At 40.5% G+C, this 13044-nt stretch overlaps 1 protein-coding gene across 3 annotated transcripts in view; it reads left to right on the forward strand.

Annotated features, from left to right (window-relative positions):
• The window catches only part of vps50 (VPS50 subunit of EARP/GARPII complex), a 121598-nt gene that overhangs the window by 21432 nt on the left and 87122 nt on the right, over positions 1 to 13044 (forward strand). For all 3 annotated transcript variants that reach the window (XM_026156666.1, XM_026156667.1, XM_026156668.1), the window contains exons 5-9: positions 1993 to 2046; positions 7624 to 7694; positions 9326 to 9443; positions 10409 to 10444; positions 10932 to 11014. In XM_026156666.1, the coding sequence (XP_026012451.1) occupies positions 1993 to 2046; positions 7624 to 7694; positions 9326 to 9443; positions 10409 to 10444; positions 10932 to 11014 (362 nt within the window). The remainder of the gene's footprint in view (positions 1 to 1992; positions 2047 to 7623; positions 7695 to 9325; positions 9444 to 10408; positions 10445 to 10931; positions 11015 to 13044) is intronic.

Consider the following 13044-nt stretch of genomic DNA (forward strand, 5'->3'; position numbering starts at 1 on the left):
TACAGGCTAAGAGAAACATTTTTGCAGCCATACAGAAGAAACAATTGTAAATCTGTCATGCGTCAGTGCCGTACCATGATTGGCTCCTGGTGTGGCTTTGATTAGCTCTTTAGCATCTTTTTCTCCTGTGAATTTTTTTTCACTGTTGTTTGGTATTTTTTGGGGGCGTATTGCTTGTGTGAGAGAGCAGGCTGCTTTCCACCCCCACCCATCCAAGGTTAAATATGGTTTTATAAGACTGAGAAACCCTCGCAGTTTATTTTACTTTAGCTAGCCTTAATCAGGAAACTGACTCATATGCCTCAACTATACAGCATTTGGTATAATTATCACATGTTTGTATTTATCTGCAATACACCATATTTACTGTATTTTTAGTATACAGCTTTCTTTACAATGATTTGGTGTCTCTGTTAGCTTTTTCTAACAGAGTATGTATATGTGTGAGTTTCTGTGTAAAGTCTCTGAACCTCATATGTTTATACCAGTTGTTGTTGTTGTTATTATTATTCTACCACTATAAATGACGACCATGTTTATATGAGTTGATTATCATTCATTTTCGACCGCTAGATTTGGATAGTATTTACTCCAAGCACCGTTACTGCTTTGCAGCCCAGTTACTGCACAATTAACCTCCATTAGAGCAAGCTGAGATTTTATGACTCTGGCCTTGTGGCTTAGGTAGGAGGGTTTGGGTACTCATAGCTGTTTTTCATTCAACAAAAAAATAGAAAGAAGTTTAGAATTGAATCAGTGAAATGCCAATAGGTGGCGTTATAGCATTATTTTGGGATAGGTTCGTGAGTGGTTAAGGGGGTTATTCTGGGCTCACTGTTACCTCACTGTTTTCTGTGTCTCCACCATTTTCTTGCCACATTTGTTGCGCCTCTTCTGAGTACTGAATAATTTTTCCTTGGTGAACAATTTATGCATACATTTAAATCTTAATAGAGGCACACACACACACACATGCACACACATGCTTTAACCCTGCTGAAGGAGCCGCTTCAGCTGAGCTGCGTTTCCCATCTGTTCAGGTCTCCGGTTTGCTACCACGCATACTTAACACACTTTGAAATGTCATCCCCACCCATAGCCTCATCTGCCGCGTATCAGCACATACAAAAACCTCCTCGCTACCTCGACTACTCGTGCTTATTCTCTTCTCCTGTAAAACTCCACTTGGTGCGTGCTGGCTTATGTAGTTGCACGGTAAATGGAAGAGAGGTTGCTTACTGTGAGTGGGAGAGAGATTGGTTGGGTGCTGCATAAGCGATTGTCCTTTGCTGTTATAATGAGCAGCAGTATTAAGAGATCATGTATCTGTAGTCAGGTTTTAAAAAAAATCCAAAGTTAAGTTGCTTAGTATTGAAATTACTGCTTTTTTTGTAAACGTGTTGCTGGATAAACTTCTTGTAGCACGTTGTTGGATGATATCCTGTGACACCTATGACATCTTGAGCTCGGAGAGAGCACGTGCTACAAACTGGGGGCATGGAGTTCAAAACATGTGGTGCTTAACAGCGATAGTCATGCACATACACTCCTTAATGCTTGAAAATATTTAATTGAAGGCATTTTGACAACTAAACAGGATAAATATGGGTGCAAGCTTTTTCAGTAATTACAGTTTCACCTTAGCTGTAAATCAAAGGCATACAGAGGGGAACACAAGAAATCACAAAGGGAAATGAGGAAAAGGAGAGTTCTCTCAGAGAAACAAGAGTTACGTTATTGAGAAGGACGCTGAATGAAATGAAACGGAGAATGCGAGACACTCCCTTTAAAAGGATTCAGCTGCGTAGAGCCAGAGATGCAGACATCCCTGATTGTTATTCTCAGCCCAACCTCAATAGCGAGATTGCGTGGCCTAAACAGTTTCTGTGGGGTGACATTTGGGAAGAACATCAAAAAGTCTTCATTCATTCTTCTTTTTTTCATTTTTTAAATTCTACTTTTCACGTTTATCGTCTCTTTCTTTGTCTTCAGGTTTCCAAAAAGGTCGCCGATCTCATTCTGGAGAAACAGCCTGCTTATGTGAAGGTAAGCCTCCAGTGTAGGCTCAAAACCACGCTGAATAACGTGCTCTGTATTCCAGCTCCTGACGTTTAATTCCAAAACACATCAGTCACTGTTTAAAGTGACGTCTTTTCTCAGCCTATGAGATGCGATAATTGGACGTAGTTATTTTGACGCTGTGGGGTTGTCAGTAGATGTGTTTCTGTGAATGTGTCATCTAAATACGCCAGCAACGATGATGACTGAATTTTGGTAACCATGGCAATAAGAAATCTAAATCCATTCACGGATAAAGAAAACGGAGGGGGGAGCATTCTAGTTTTAATGCAGAACGTAGTTGGGATGTGAATGAAAACTTAAGTCTATAAAACCCCTTCTTTGGTCACCTAGTGATGAAGGTCCTCCTATAAAGACGCAAACCGGGGGCGGCCTGGTTTGCGTGGGGTGGGTTCCATGTGATGGCAATCGATGTGGGGGTTGACGTAGAACAAGACCTCCAAAGCGCACACGCTGGTCAGTCACAATGTCCTGGAGGGGACGTGTGGCAGTTTGACGATGTACTTGACCCCCGGGATCCGTCTTAGCCATCGCTGCTGGGCCACATTGAGTCTTTTGGCGATTCTGGCTGATGCTTTCCACGTCTCACAAACGTAGATCGCGGTAGGTATAACGATGGAGTTGAGCAGTTGAATCTTCGTCGCCAGAACGATCTTTCAAAGTGTGCTTACGGATCAGTGGAAAGAAGACCAAGGTCATGAGGATAGGCTATGTGACAACACAGGACCCCATTATGGTAGGATTGCAACCACTGGAGGAAGTGAATCAGTTCACCTACCTGGGCAGCATCCTGGCAAGTGAAGAAGGCAGAGCTGGCTGTCAACTAATCGAAAGGTCAGCGGTTTGATCCCCAGCTCCTCTAGGCCACACATCAAGATAGCCTTGGGCAAGATACAAAACACCCAATTGATTGTGTATTATAGATAAAAGTAAATATTAATATAAAACTTAAAAGCCAGTTGAAACCATTGTCAATACGTCTGTCTCTTAAATAGCCTCGGTTTCTAGCATGTGTCAAAATCAGTGTTTTCACTGAGGTTATCTTGTTTTCAGATGTTTGGTATGGTCAAGTATATTTATATAGCACATTTAAAACAGAGTTGACAAATGTGCTGTATATTAAAAGTATTTAGCCCAAAGAGAAAAATTGGACTAAAACTCCAGAAAAAATGAACACAGTACTCAAATATGCAGTCGCAGGGAATACCAAGCATTTGTCCTGGCCAAACAGCAGATGACTGACAGCTTTACTGTGCTATCTAGTGAAACTGGACTGAGATCACTGGCATTGTGAAGCCATCTGAAGGTCGGCCTATGAATAGTAAATTGATCATTATTTTCGCAACCCTCCCTGTGACTCTGCAAAGTCACGATAACAGCAGAGTTTATTAGCAGACACTGGCAGAGGTTTCAGTGCAGCGTTTCCATTCACCCATCCCAACTCGCATTCAGTCAGCCTACAGCCCTCTGGATTTTTCAGGGAGATTCCATATTCACCACCTGAACATCATAAAGCGAAGGATGACGGGGTTCTAGTCTCAGTCAGAAAGATTCGGAGACTAATATAAGCCATCGTGCTGGTCTCTTGATTTACTCATATCTTAGAGTATCTACACTACAATAGGAACAGAGGTTTCTCTCCTGTGTTCTTGAACGTTTTTCTTAATTTCTTTTCCTCTCGTGTGATATTTCATCAAAAATGTTGCACAGAAACACACAACCTAAGGGTACAATGCCACTACTCCCCAGCGCTTGCTGTGTGCAAGACATCAAAGGGCACACAAATTGCACAGACACGTACGCTCATGCCTCAGTGCTTGAAATGAAGGGCTGATAAGCTCGTGATGTGATTCATAGCTATATAGTGACTAACATCTCTCACTGCTATTGGTGTCCTCCAGCGACACATGGCCTCCGCTTCCACTCGAATGTAATATGGCTTCTTCTTCGTGTTGACGGATACTTGGACAGCCAAGCCAATATCACTAATTCATGCGTTTGTAATTCTTTCATAGTGTTTTTTTTGTTAATATGCTCAGATTTTCCTGCAATGTTTTTTTTTCCTTTATTCTTTGTGCAGATATAACATTTTCTGTGAGGTCAAGGTGTTTCCAATTAAATTGCTATATTGATAAAACGGGCTGCCGGGTGGTTTGAAATAAGTGCCCGCTCTTATCTCGTCAGCTTTAAACAGTTTTGGATTGAGTGGCCAAACTGCATGACCCTTAGGCTTGTCAGGAAGGAGAGATTACTTTTGCTGCAAACCTGGCTGTAATAAATCTGCAGGTAGCCCTGACCAGGTCACTCAGCACTGCTGCAAACAAATGGATTACACTGGTAGTCCGTCATTTTCCTCTGAAACCACTTATTTATCAAAATTACTGTTTTCTCTTCTTTGTTTTTGCCTTTACTTCCAATTCCCTTGAAGATTTGTAATTTACCCAAGTCTGATGGTCTTACTGTGGGCTTCTTCCACTGGCAGGACTAGAATCTGGTAAGAAATATATCTGCCAGCAGGATTAGTGTCTCTAGAAATCTGCAGGTATGGTCACATACCCTTTAGATAATCATGTGTGAATGTGGAGCTGTGTGAGCCTGCACTTATATTTCCTAACTTTGCTTCCCAGTGACCTTAATACTACAAAGTGAACCGGTCCAGGCCAAAAACAGCAGCATCATTAGGATGTATAAGCAGGATAGGTAACGCTGAGCCAGTGCGAAGTCAGTGTGCGTGCTGGTGGTGGGGGTCACAGAATAACCTCTTACGAATATATGAATAGAGAAGCTTTGGAAAAATATCCCTTGTGACTAACTACCTCCTTCTCCTTAACCTTTGCTACCGACACCCACAGAGCTGTGTTTGTGGATGCCGTTGTAGTCAGACCGTATGGTGTGACTGCATTAGAGTTATCTCACTTTTCCTGTTTATGTACAGTACATAGAAATCTACTGTATACATGTTTTTCCCCCTTCCATTCAAACCAGCTGTGCAACCTTTTTTTATCTGTTAAAACCTGCCCGGCCATTTGTCAGAGCCCACCACTGTGCAGTTAGTGCATCTCCTCTTGCACAAGCTAAGCTGATTGAGCCCTCTGTCAGGTTAAGTGTAGCTTACAGATAAGGTAGACAGCTCGGAGCTGTGGTGTAACAACAAATTGGAGCCTCGGGCTACATACTGAGCGCTCATTGTGTGGAGTGTGCGTGTGTGTGTGTGTCTGAAAAAGTATGTGTGTTTCTGGTTGAACCTGTATGTGTGAGCATTCAAGCTGTCTTTGTGCTTCCCCGTGTAATCCACAGGTAACAGAATGCATCAGCACCTTTGTACTAGCTCACTGTGGCATTTGTTTAACTGCAATAACTGTTGAGTGCGGTATTACTTTATCTTGATAATGATCACCAATATATGGCATAGAGGATGGTAGATACTGGAACACAGGTGATTAGGGTTCATGGGTTCATCATTGACCTGATTTTCCAACAAGTGCACATATCCTGTTATTATATAGACAGTGTATTTTAACTTGCCATTATCTTTGGGAGTAAAAAGAGAGATTTTAGCTGTGAGAGTGATGTCTGTAACTGAAACTGCACGATCCCCTTCGGTGTGAACATTCGGATGAGCCTGGCTTCAATAAATGTTGCTTACGGTTGTTCGCCTGCGCTGCTCCCAGCGCATGAATCAATTTGTTCCAGTCAGTTTTTCAGTTACACCTGAGGTAAACCTGCCGAGTCATCCAAATCCCAGCTCATTCCTACATCTTAGGGCAAGTTCTGAGGACATATTTTAAAGTATAACCGAATTACACGCAAATGCTACACTGGTACCTGCTATTTTTAACCTGCTGCTTATGAATTTATCATTAAGAAATACTCAGATACTTGGTGACTCATACATGTTTGAGAATAAAGATCAGAGAAATCAGCGTTAGTGTTATAATGAGCTTAAATTTTTTTTTGCTTTACTGAAAAAAACTAAATTTTAGTTGAATTTTTTATAATGTTGGGTATTGCAGTACCTGGCACTAATGGTATTATCACAACCAAACACTGATCATGTATGGTTTAATTGGATTGGCTGAGAAACACTAGAATGCAATGGAAAAAGACAAAAAGCTCTTATTAAGACTTTCCTGGCACCTACACACCAAATTTGATACAATACATTGTAACAGCTCTGGCTTGAAGCTTCTACATTTTCAGTTATTGTTGATTTTTGTCAACGAGGTGATAATGTTACTTTATGCTGATTGTTGAGGGCTCTGTGGATGGTGGAAGTGCACTGGACTTTAAAAGTCCACTGTTGGCCTCGGCATGGATTTAATTTTCATAGAAATGTTCAAAATACACTTTTTTAGTATTTATATCCTGACACATGAATGGTGTCTTATATTCATCCAGAAAAACATCCATATCACATGGTGTACGTACCTTAAGAGAAACCTCTGACTATTACATGAGCCCTTGCAAAGTGTTATGAGGACTTGACAAGGTCTTTGTCAACACTCAAGATCATAAGGGCAGATCTGTTTGAATCGGCTTATTGTTCTCGTACCCACAGCTGAAGTGCCTCTTTGGTGTTGTTGGTTTATTTTTAATGACCGTGGAAAATTGAATTTCCCTGGATTATATTCCATTGGTAAAAGGTTGTTTTTTGCCTGACAGTGTTATGAGGATTTTTTCTTTTTGCCAACACTGGACCTTTCTTGTGGAAAAGTAATACAGCATTATAAAAGAGGATCAAACAACAAGCTTCTCCCACCTCAGGCATGACATCTGGCAGATAAAAAAAAAAAAAAAAAGATAAAAGCACAAAGAAGACAAGGAAAGTCAAAAATACGACGGTAAGCTGTTTGTCCGTTGGCCCTGTATTGGCTAAGGGTGTGCTTGTTCTCAGCCGAGGTCATTCAAGTGGCATAATAACTGCACTCTCGGAGCAAAGTGCTCATTGATCCTTTTCTAAATGTCAACACCGAAGGGAAGGAAGACATTCTCTGATTTTTCTCTGTTTTGAAAGTTATTCTCCTAAACTGTGGTATACTTTGGCTCTGATAAATTTCTTACAATAAGAACATCATTTGTGTTATCTGTCTGTTTGCAACAGAATGTAGATGGAATTTGCTGTTATGTCTTTATGTGCTGGATGGGGGAAGTGATTGTTGTATAGAAAGTATCATAACTGAGCAAGTGTGGTGATGTCTTTATGTCGGTGAGCTTTCAGAACTTTTGTCCAACAATAAACCATCTTGCAATGGGACTACACCAGCCATGATGTCTCTGAGTTCTTAAAGGCTCATGTTAAGGTTCACATCGACATCTTGTTTGGTTGTAATGCTCTCATCTTGAATGCCTACCTGCTGCAGGTGTTGTCTCCATGTTTTTTCATACTGTTGAACAGACAAACAGAGTGAAAAAGGGTGAAAATAAATACCAGCTACAGTGTCACATCTGGTAATAACCCATTTCATTCTAAAGTCTTTTCTTAAAGCACTTAAAGGCATAGTATGTTGCTCTCTCTCTTCTTACCATCTCATTTCTTATTTACAGGAGCTAGAGAGAGTGACGGCGTTACAGACCAACCTGCAGCTGGCAGCAGTCATTTGCACTAATGCAAGGAGGTAATTGCGTTCTGTTACATATCATCTATTCTGAGAAACCTACTCAAACAGCTCATTCAAAGTGCATCTGCATATTAAATGCTTTCCTCATAACCATAATGGCTTTCATTCAGATATTCTCAGTTTGTTGATGTGGTCACATTTGAGAAATATTTTTGTCTTGTTGTCTTAAAATAAAGTAGCTGTCCAAAACCTGCCACCACACATGATCTGTTCTTTGTTTGTTTGAGCCGCTATGTGGTTTGTGTGGGTGGTATAAGACAAAGCTTTATGCTGCCAATTCCTGAAGGTTTCGATGGACATGTAGCATACAATGCTATGTAACAGTTTCTTTTTATAATAAAGTGTAGATAGACAAGATGTGTTGGGGAAATGGCATCAAAGGTCTTACAGGGCTGGATTGAATCATATGGTTACCCTACCCCTGTCACTCTTTTTAAATTTAAATAATAGACTCTTGTTTCATGGTTATTCCTTTTGAAAGCTCAGATACTCAATTATTTCAGTGATTTGTATAAATAGAAAAAGTCATCTTCAGGTACAAAAGTCTAGGGTCACCTCTTATTTTATTATATTTTACTTCCAGGGTGCCAGAACTTCCTGTTTTTCTTGGCTGCTTGACATTGGCTGCTTTTCACTCATTTTCAGTCCAGTCCTTTTACCTAACTGTTTTTGGAGTCTCCCTTTTTTGCTTTTGTTTGTTTGTTCATGAAGCTATTTAGCACTGACCTGAATCACTCAAGCATAAAAACGCTTAAGCGATGAACCAGTGCTGTGTCTAGACATAACCAACGACTTAATAAAGAACCAATTATACATTGTATCTTTAAGCAATTTGTTAGTGGCTTATTTCTTGAATTTAGTCAAAAATATTGCCAAAGGTATAAAATAGTATTTTTGCACCAATAATTCCCAAGGAGCTGTTAGCTGAGAACTTGGCATGTGTCAGCACTGTGTGCTGTGCCCCCTTAATAAGTTAGAGGGAATGGGACAAGTGAAGGACAAAAGAAGAGGTGTGAGGAATAAACTTACTATCTACAGAAAATAAACAGTATATGAAAGTCAGGAAAGGCAAAGGCCTGACAATGGGACCTGAGAGATGCATCTCGCCTTTCAGTTAATCCATCTGCTGTTCACTGAAGCCTCATCAGAAATGGTCTCAGTGGAAGGACGGCTGTCAAGAGGCCATTCTTAAGAAAGGGAAACAAGGAAAAAAGGCTGATCTATGTCAAATTACACAAGACCTGGACTCAAAATCAGTGTCAACAGATGTTATGGAGTGATGAATACAAATGAGACAGTTTTGGTTCAAATTGTTGCCATTAAGTATGTAGGAGGTCACGAGAGAGGTACTATCTATAGAGGTGTCATAGTTTTGGCTGCATTTCAGCCAGCAGTGATTTGGGACCTTGTCAGATTTTATGGAATTATGAGTTATAAGCTTAGACCTCAAGATCTTTACTCAGCACTGAAAGCATAACAAAATAATGGTGCATTCATCTATTACTCTTAAAGTCTACTACTACCTGGGCTATGGTTCTGTGTGTATATATCTTCTCTTGTGCTGCTTACCGTCTTGTTTTTGACCTCTGAATACTTGGTAACATTGACCTGAGACTTCTTCTGCGAAGGCAACTGAGTGTGGCAAAGGAAGGATTCACCGAGGCCAGCCTCGGTCTCCTGGCCAATCAGAGAAGGCGACAACTGCTAACAGGCCTGCTCAAGTCTCTGAGGACCATCAAGACCCTGGTAAAGTTAACTCCCATGGTTTACTATGCAGCTTTTTTTTGGGGGGGGGGGACCAGGGAGCAACCACGGAGCAACCACGGAGCAACCACAAGTTTCTGTGTTTCAGCAGCTGCTAACAAGCACTACATGTTAACAGTGATGTATTGACCAGTGAGCATGGAATAGACTATCAATGAATTTAAGTGACTTCGCTGTTGTAGTTGAATATATCTGTGGTTGGGTAATGAGTTGAGCTCATGTCACCTTTGAAGGGGGCAACGAGGTGCCTTAACAAACATGAAGTTTCAGGTGTATATGTGGAGAGGGTGCTTTGCGCTCGCATATTTAGGTGCTCAAATTGCATCCTACATACAAAAAGTTGAGCTCGACTTCTAATCATTCTTCAACAATTCAACAATTCTCAGTATCACACATCAGTGATCTTTAATTGGTTCTTGAGGTCATCCTGCAAGGATTCATTCTGTTGTTTTGGTTAATTCAACTTTCAACATTGTAAATTCTGACTTTTGTCTTGGTGCTGTCCTTTGAATTACTCTAGTAATGAATACATTTTTCTGTGCACTATTTTCTTTCTACTCTTTTTATTTACTAATGTGTATTGGTTGACCTGCAAAATCATTTAAGTATGATGTAGTCCTCTGATTCTGACTCACCTACATCGCTCTGAAATAACTTCATAAACACAGTGTGATGTTACTGTTAACAAATAAATGCAGTCTTCAGTAATCACTGCAACAGTTTCTCTACACATGATTTAAAATTAAGCTGGGAGTTAATCAGACATGCTCTCTTTTAATCACTTTAATCATTTGCTCACACTGTAATCAGAAAAATATGCTGCCAACATGATCACAGCAGGAAAGCGCAGAGCAAGTTTGAATAGATTATTAGTTCGTATTGTGTCCTCTTAGGTATTTGATGCTGTATTCATGTGTTTTTCTGCTTGTCATTGCTCCCCCTCACAGCAAAGAACAGATGTAAGACTCAGCGAGATGCTTGAGGTATAGTAATCCCTACGCGCGCACACACACACACACACACACACACACACACACACACACACACACACACACACACACACACACACACACACACACACACACACACACACACACACGCTCTGTGTTATTAATTGACAGTAAAAGGTCAAACATCAGTGGGGATTCAACATTGAAAGCAAAACCCACACAAACATGAGAGACAAATACAAATCTATATGTGCTGTTAAGGTCAGCAGTACAGTATATGGAATAGATTTCACTGCCACTGTGTAATCCTTGGTTATTTGCAGAGTACCTGCTGTTATAAGCATTTTAAGAAAATTGTAGTATTAGACTGGATCAGAATCGTAAATCTATAGTAAACCATCATCCACAGCTTTCACCTGGTGTGATTATGGACTAGTTTTTCCATTAAGCCACACTGAAAATCCTATATTTTTGTGTCATGTAACATGCATTAAACATTATAACTCCTCTGGTTCTTTAGGAGGAAGATTATCCAGGTGCAATCCAGCTGTGTCTGGAATGTCAGAAGGCCGCCAGCACCTTTAAACACTACAGCTGCATCAGGTAGAGTACGAGCAGATTGATAGAGTGATATGTTACCGTATCCAGCGGGAGTAGGCATCGACTTCATTTTTCTGTCTGGAAAATATTTTGTTATGAATATGATTTTCATGAGTTATGCTGTTGTTTTACATCTTCCATTGTCAATTCTTATTTGGGGTAGAAGAAATTTAGAGATTGACCTGATTTTAAAATATTGATTGGTTTCTCTTGAAATGTGTCTTTTTTTTCATGGCTGGAATCGAATTGCTCTGGTGTAAGACGTAGCATTAACAGGGCTTGTTATGTCCCCTTGTTTGCATTAGGTGTGATTTCAGAGTAGTTTCTAAAAGTTTTAACCCTCCAAAAACATTATTAGTGCGCTGATATTTCAATCTGAACCAGAACATCTTTACTTCAGCCACAGTTTTCTTTTTAAACATTTGGTTTGGTGTTTTTGGCGAGCTTTAATTCTGAAGTCCTCAGATTGGAAAACACATATTACCAGTTACAGGCAGGAAGCGTGAAGGTTGTGCCACAGAGATAGTTAGACTGGAAAAACTTATCAGAGGTGGTGACAAATGTAAAGCAATGAGTAGCTTCTTTATTTTTACGCTCTCCTTTTTTTTAAATGTAAGAGTGAGATTTGAAAAGCTTTAGGGATGATTGATGCAGAGAAAACGGGAAATATAGTGAATACTTGACGGTTTGTAGCTGGGTGTTCAGACCTTTTTATGCATTGACAGATTGATCCGGGATGCCAGAGAGATGAATAATGATCATCTCCACCCATTTCACCTGCCCACGGATCCATCTTTTTGTTTTCCTTTTTAGTCAGTTTCTTGACAGTCACGGCTAATGGCTGTCCCTCCCTGAGCCTGGTTCTGCTGGAGTTTTCTTCCTGCTAAAAGGGAGTTTTTCCTTCCCACTTTGGCTGGTTTTCTTTGTATTATTGTAGGGTATTTAAATTTGGTGCCCTATACATAAAATGGAATTGAACTGAAAAATTGTGTCTGTAAATTGTATTACGGGACACTGTGTTCCTAATAGCCTGTTGCAAAACACATAATTTCTTTAGATTGTCAAAGATAACACAGTTTGATAGATATAAAAGATTATTTTTTTGAACCATGGAGGTTCAACATGTCAGGCCAAAAAAAATCCCCCCAAAATAACTACATACAACAGAGGGACAGTATCTGAAAGACATATCGTTAAGGAACAGAAAAAAATGCAGTGAAAGATTCCCATTGCCTTTGCAAACATGCACATGCAGATTTTATTTTATATCCCACAATGTCTTAACACAGTGGAGCAGAAAACAAAGGCAGCCTCGTTGTGATGCCAGAATGACAACCTGACTGTTGGGAAATGGTGATCAATAAGGCGGCGTTATGCAGAAGGGATTGTTTTGGTGTGGAAAAATCCTCCCACTGTCCCCTCCCGCCTGCAGCTGCCGCCTATACATGTAGCTATCACCCCTGTTTCCACCGTCATTAATTTATCATCATTGCAGTTTCATTTCGAAAGTGATGCTCTTTAAATGTGCTCGACTGTGGGTGCGTGGATTAGACCTTGCACCATTTGCCACCAGTGTCAACACCCACCACAAGAAGCCTATCAGTGCAGTAACTTGTTTGTGATCATCGTAAAACTTGTTCTTGCAGTGGAAGTTTGCTTGCTCTTCACACTCGTGCTGTTTTTTAAATTCTTCCACTGTTTCTTCCTCCTCAGTGGATGCAGTTTATAACATGGGTACACTGATTACACATCTGTCATGCTGCGCAGTAACAAACTGCACTTTCTGTCCATACCCCTTAGGCGGCCCGTTGCCCGTCTGCTACACTTCCATTTAACCTTGTAGCGATGCTTTTCCATTGATTGCTGAAGGTTGTACATTTGTCATGCCCACTCTTCGTTTGACTCCATTTGTTCCTTACCCTTTAAAAGTCAATATCGTCTGCCCATGAAGGTACTTAAACGGCTGTCTTGGTCCATTTTCTTCAGGCAGCTTAAGGACCCCATGTGTCCAGCATTGTATTCACGAAATGTGA

This window comes from Astatotilapia calliptera, chromosome 22 (genome assembly GCF_900246225.1).
Source record: "Astatotilapia calliptera chromosome 22, fAstCal1.2, whole genome shotgun sequence".
Classification (NCBI taxonomy): domain Eukaryota; kingdom Metazoa; phylum Chordata; class Actinopteri; order Cichliformes; family Cichlidae; genus Astatotilapia; species Astatotilapia calliptera.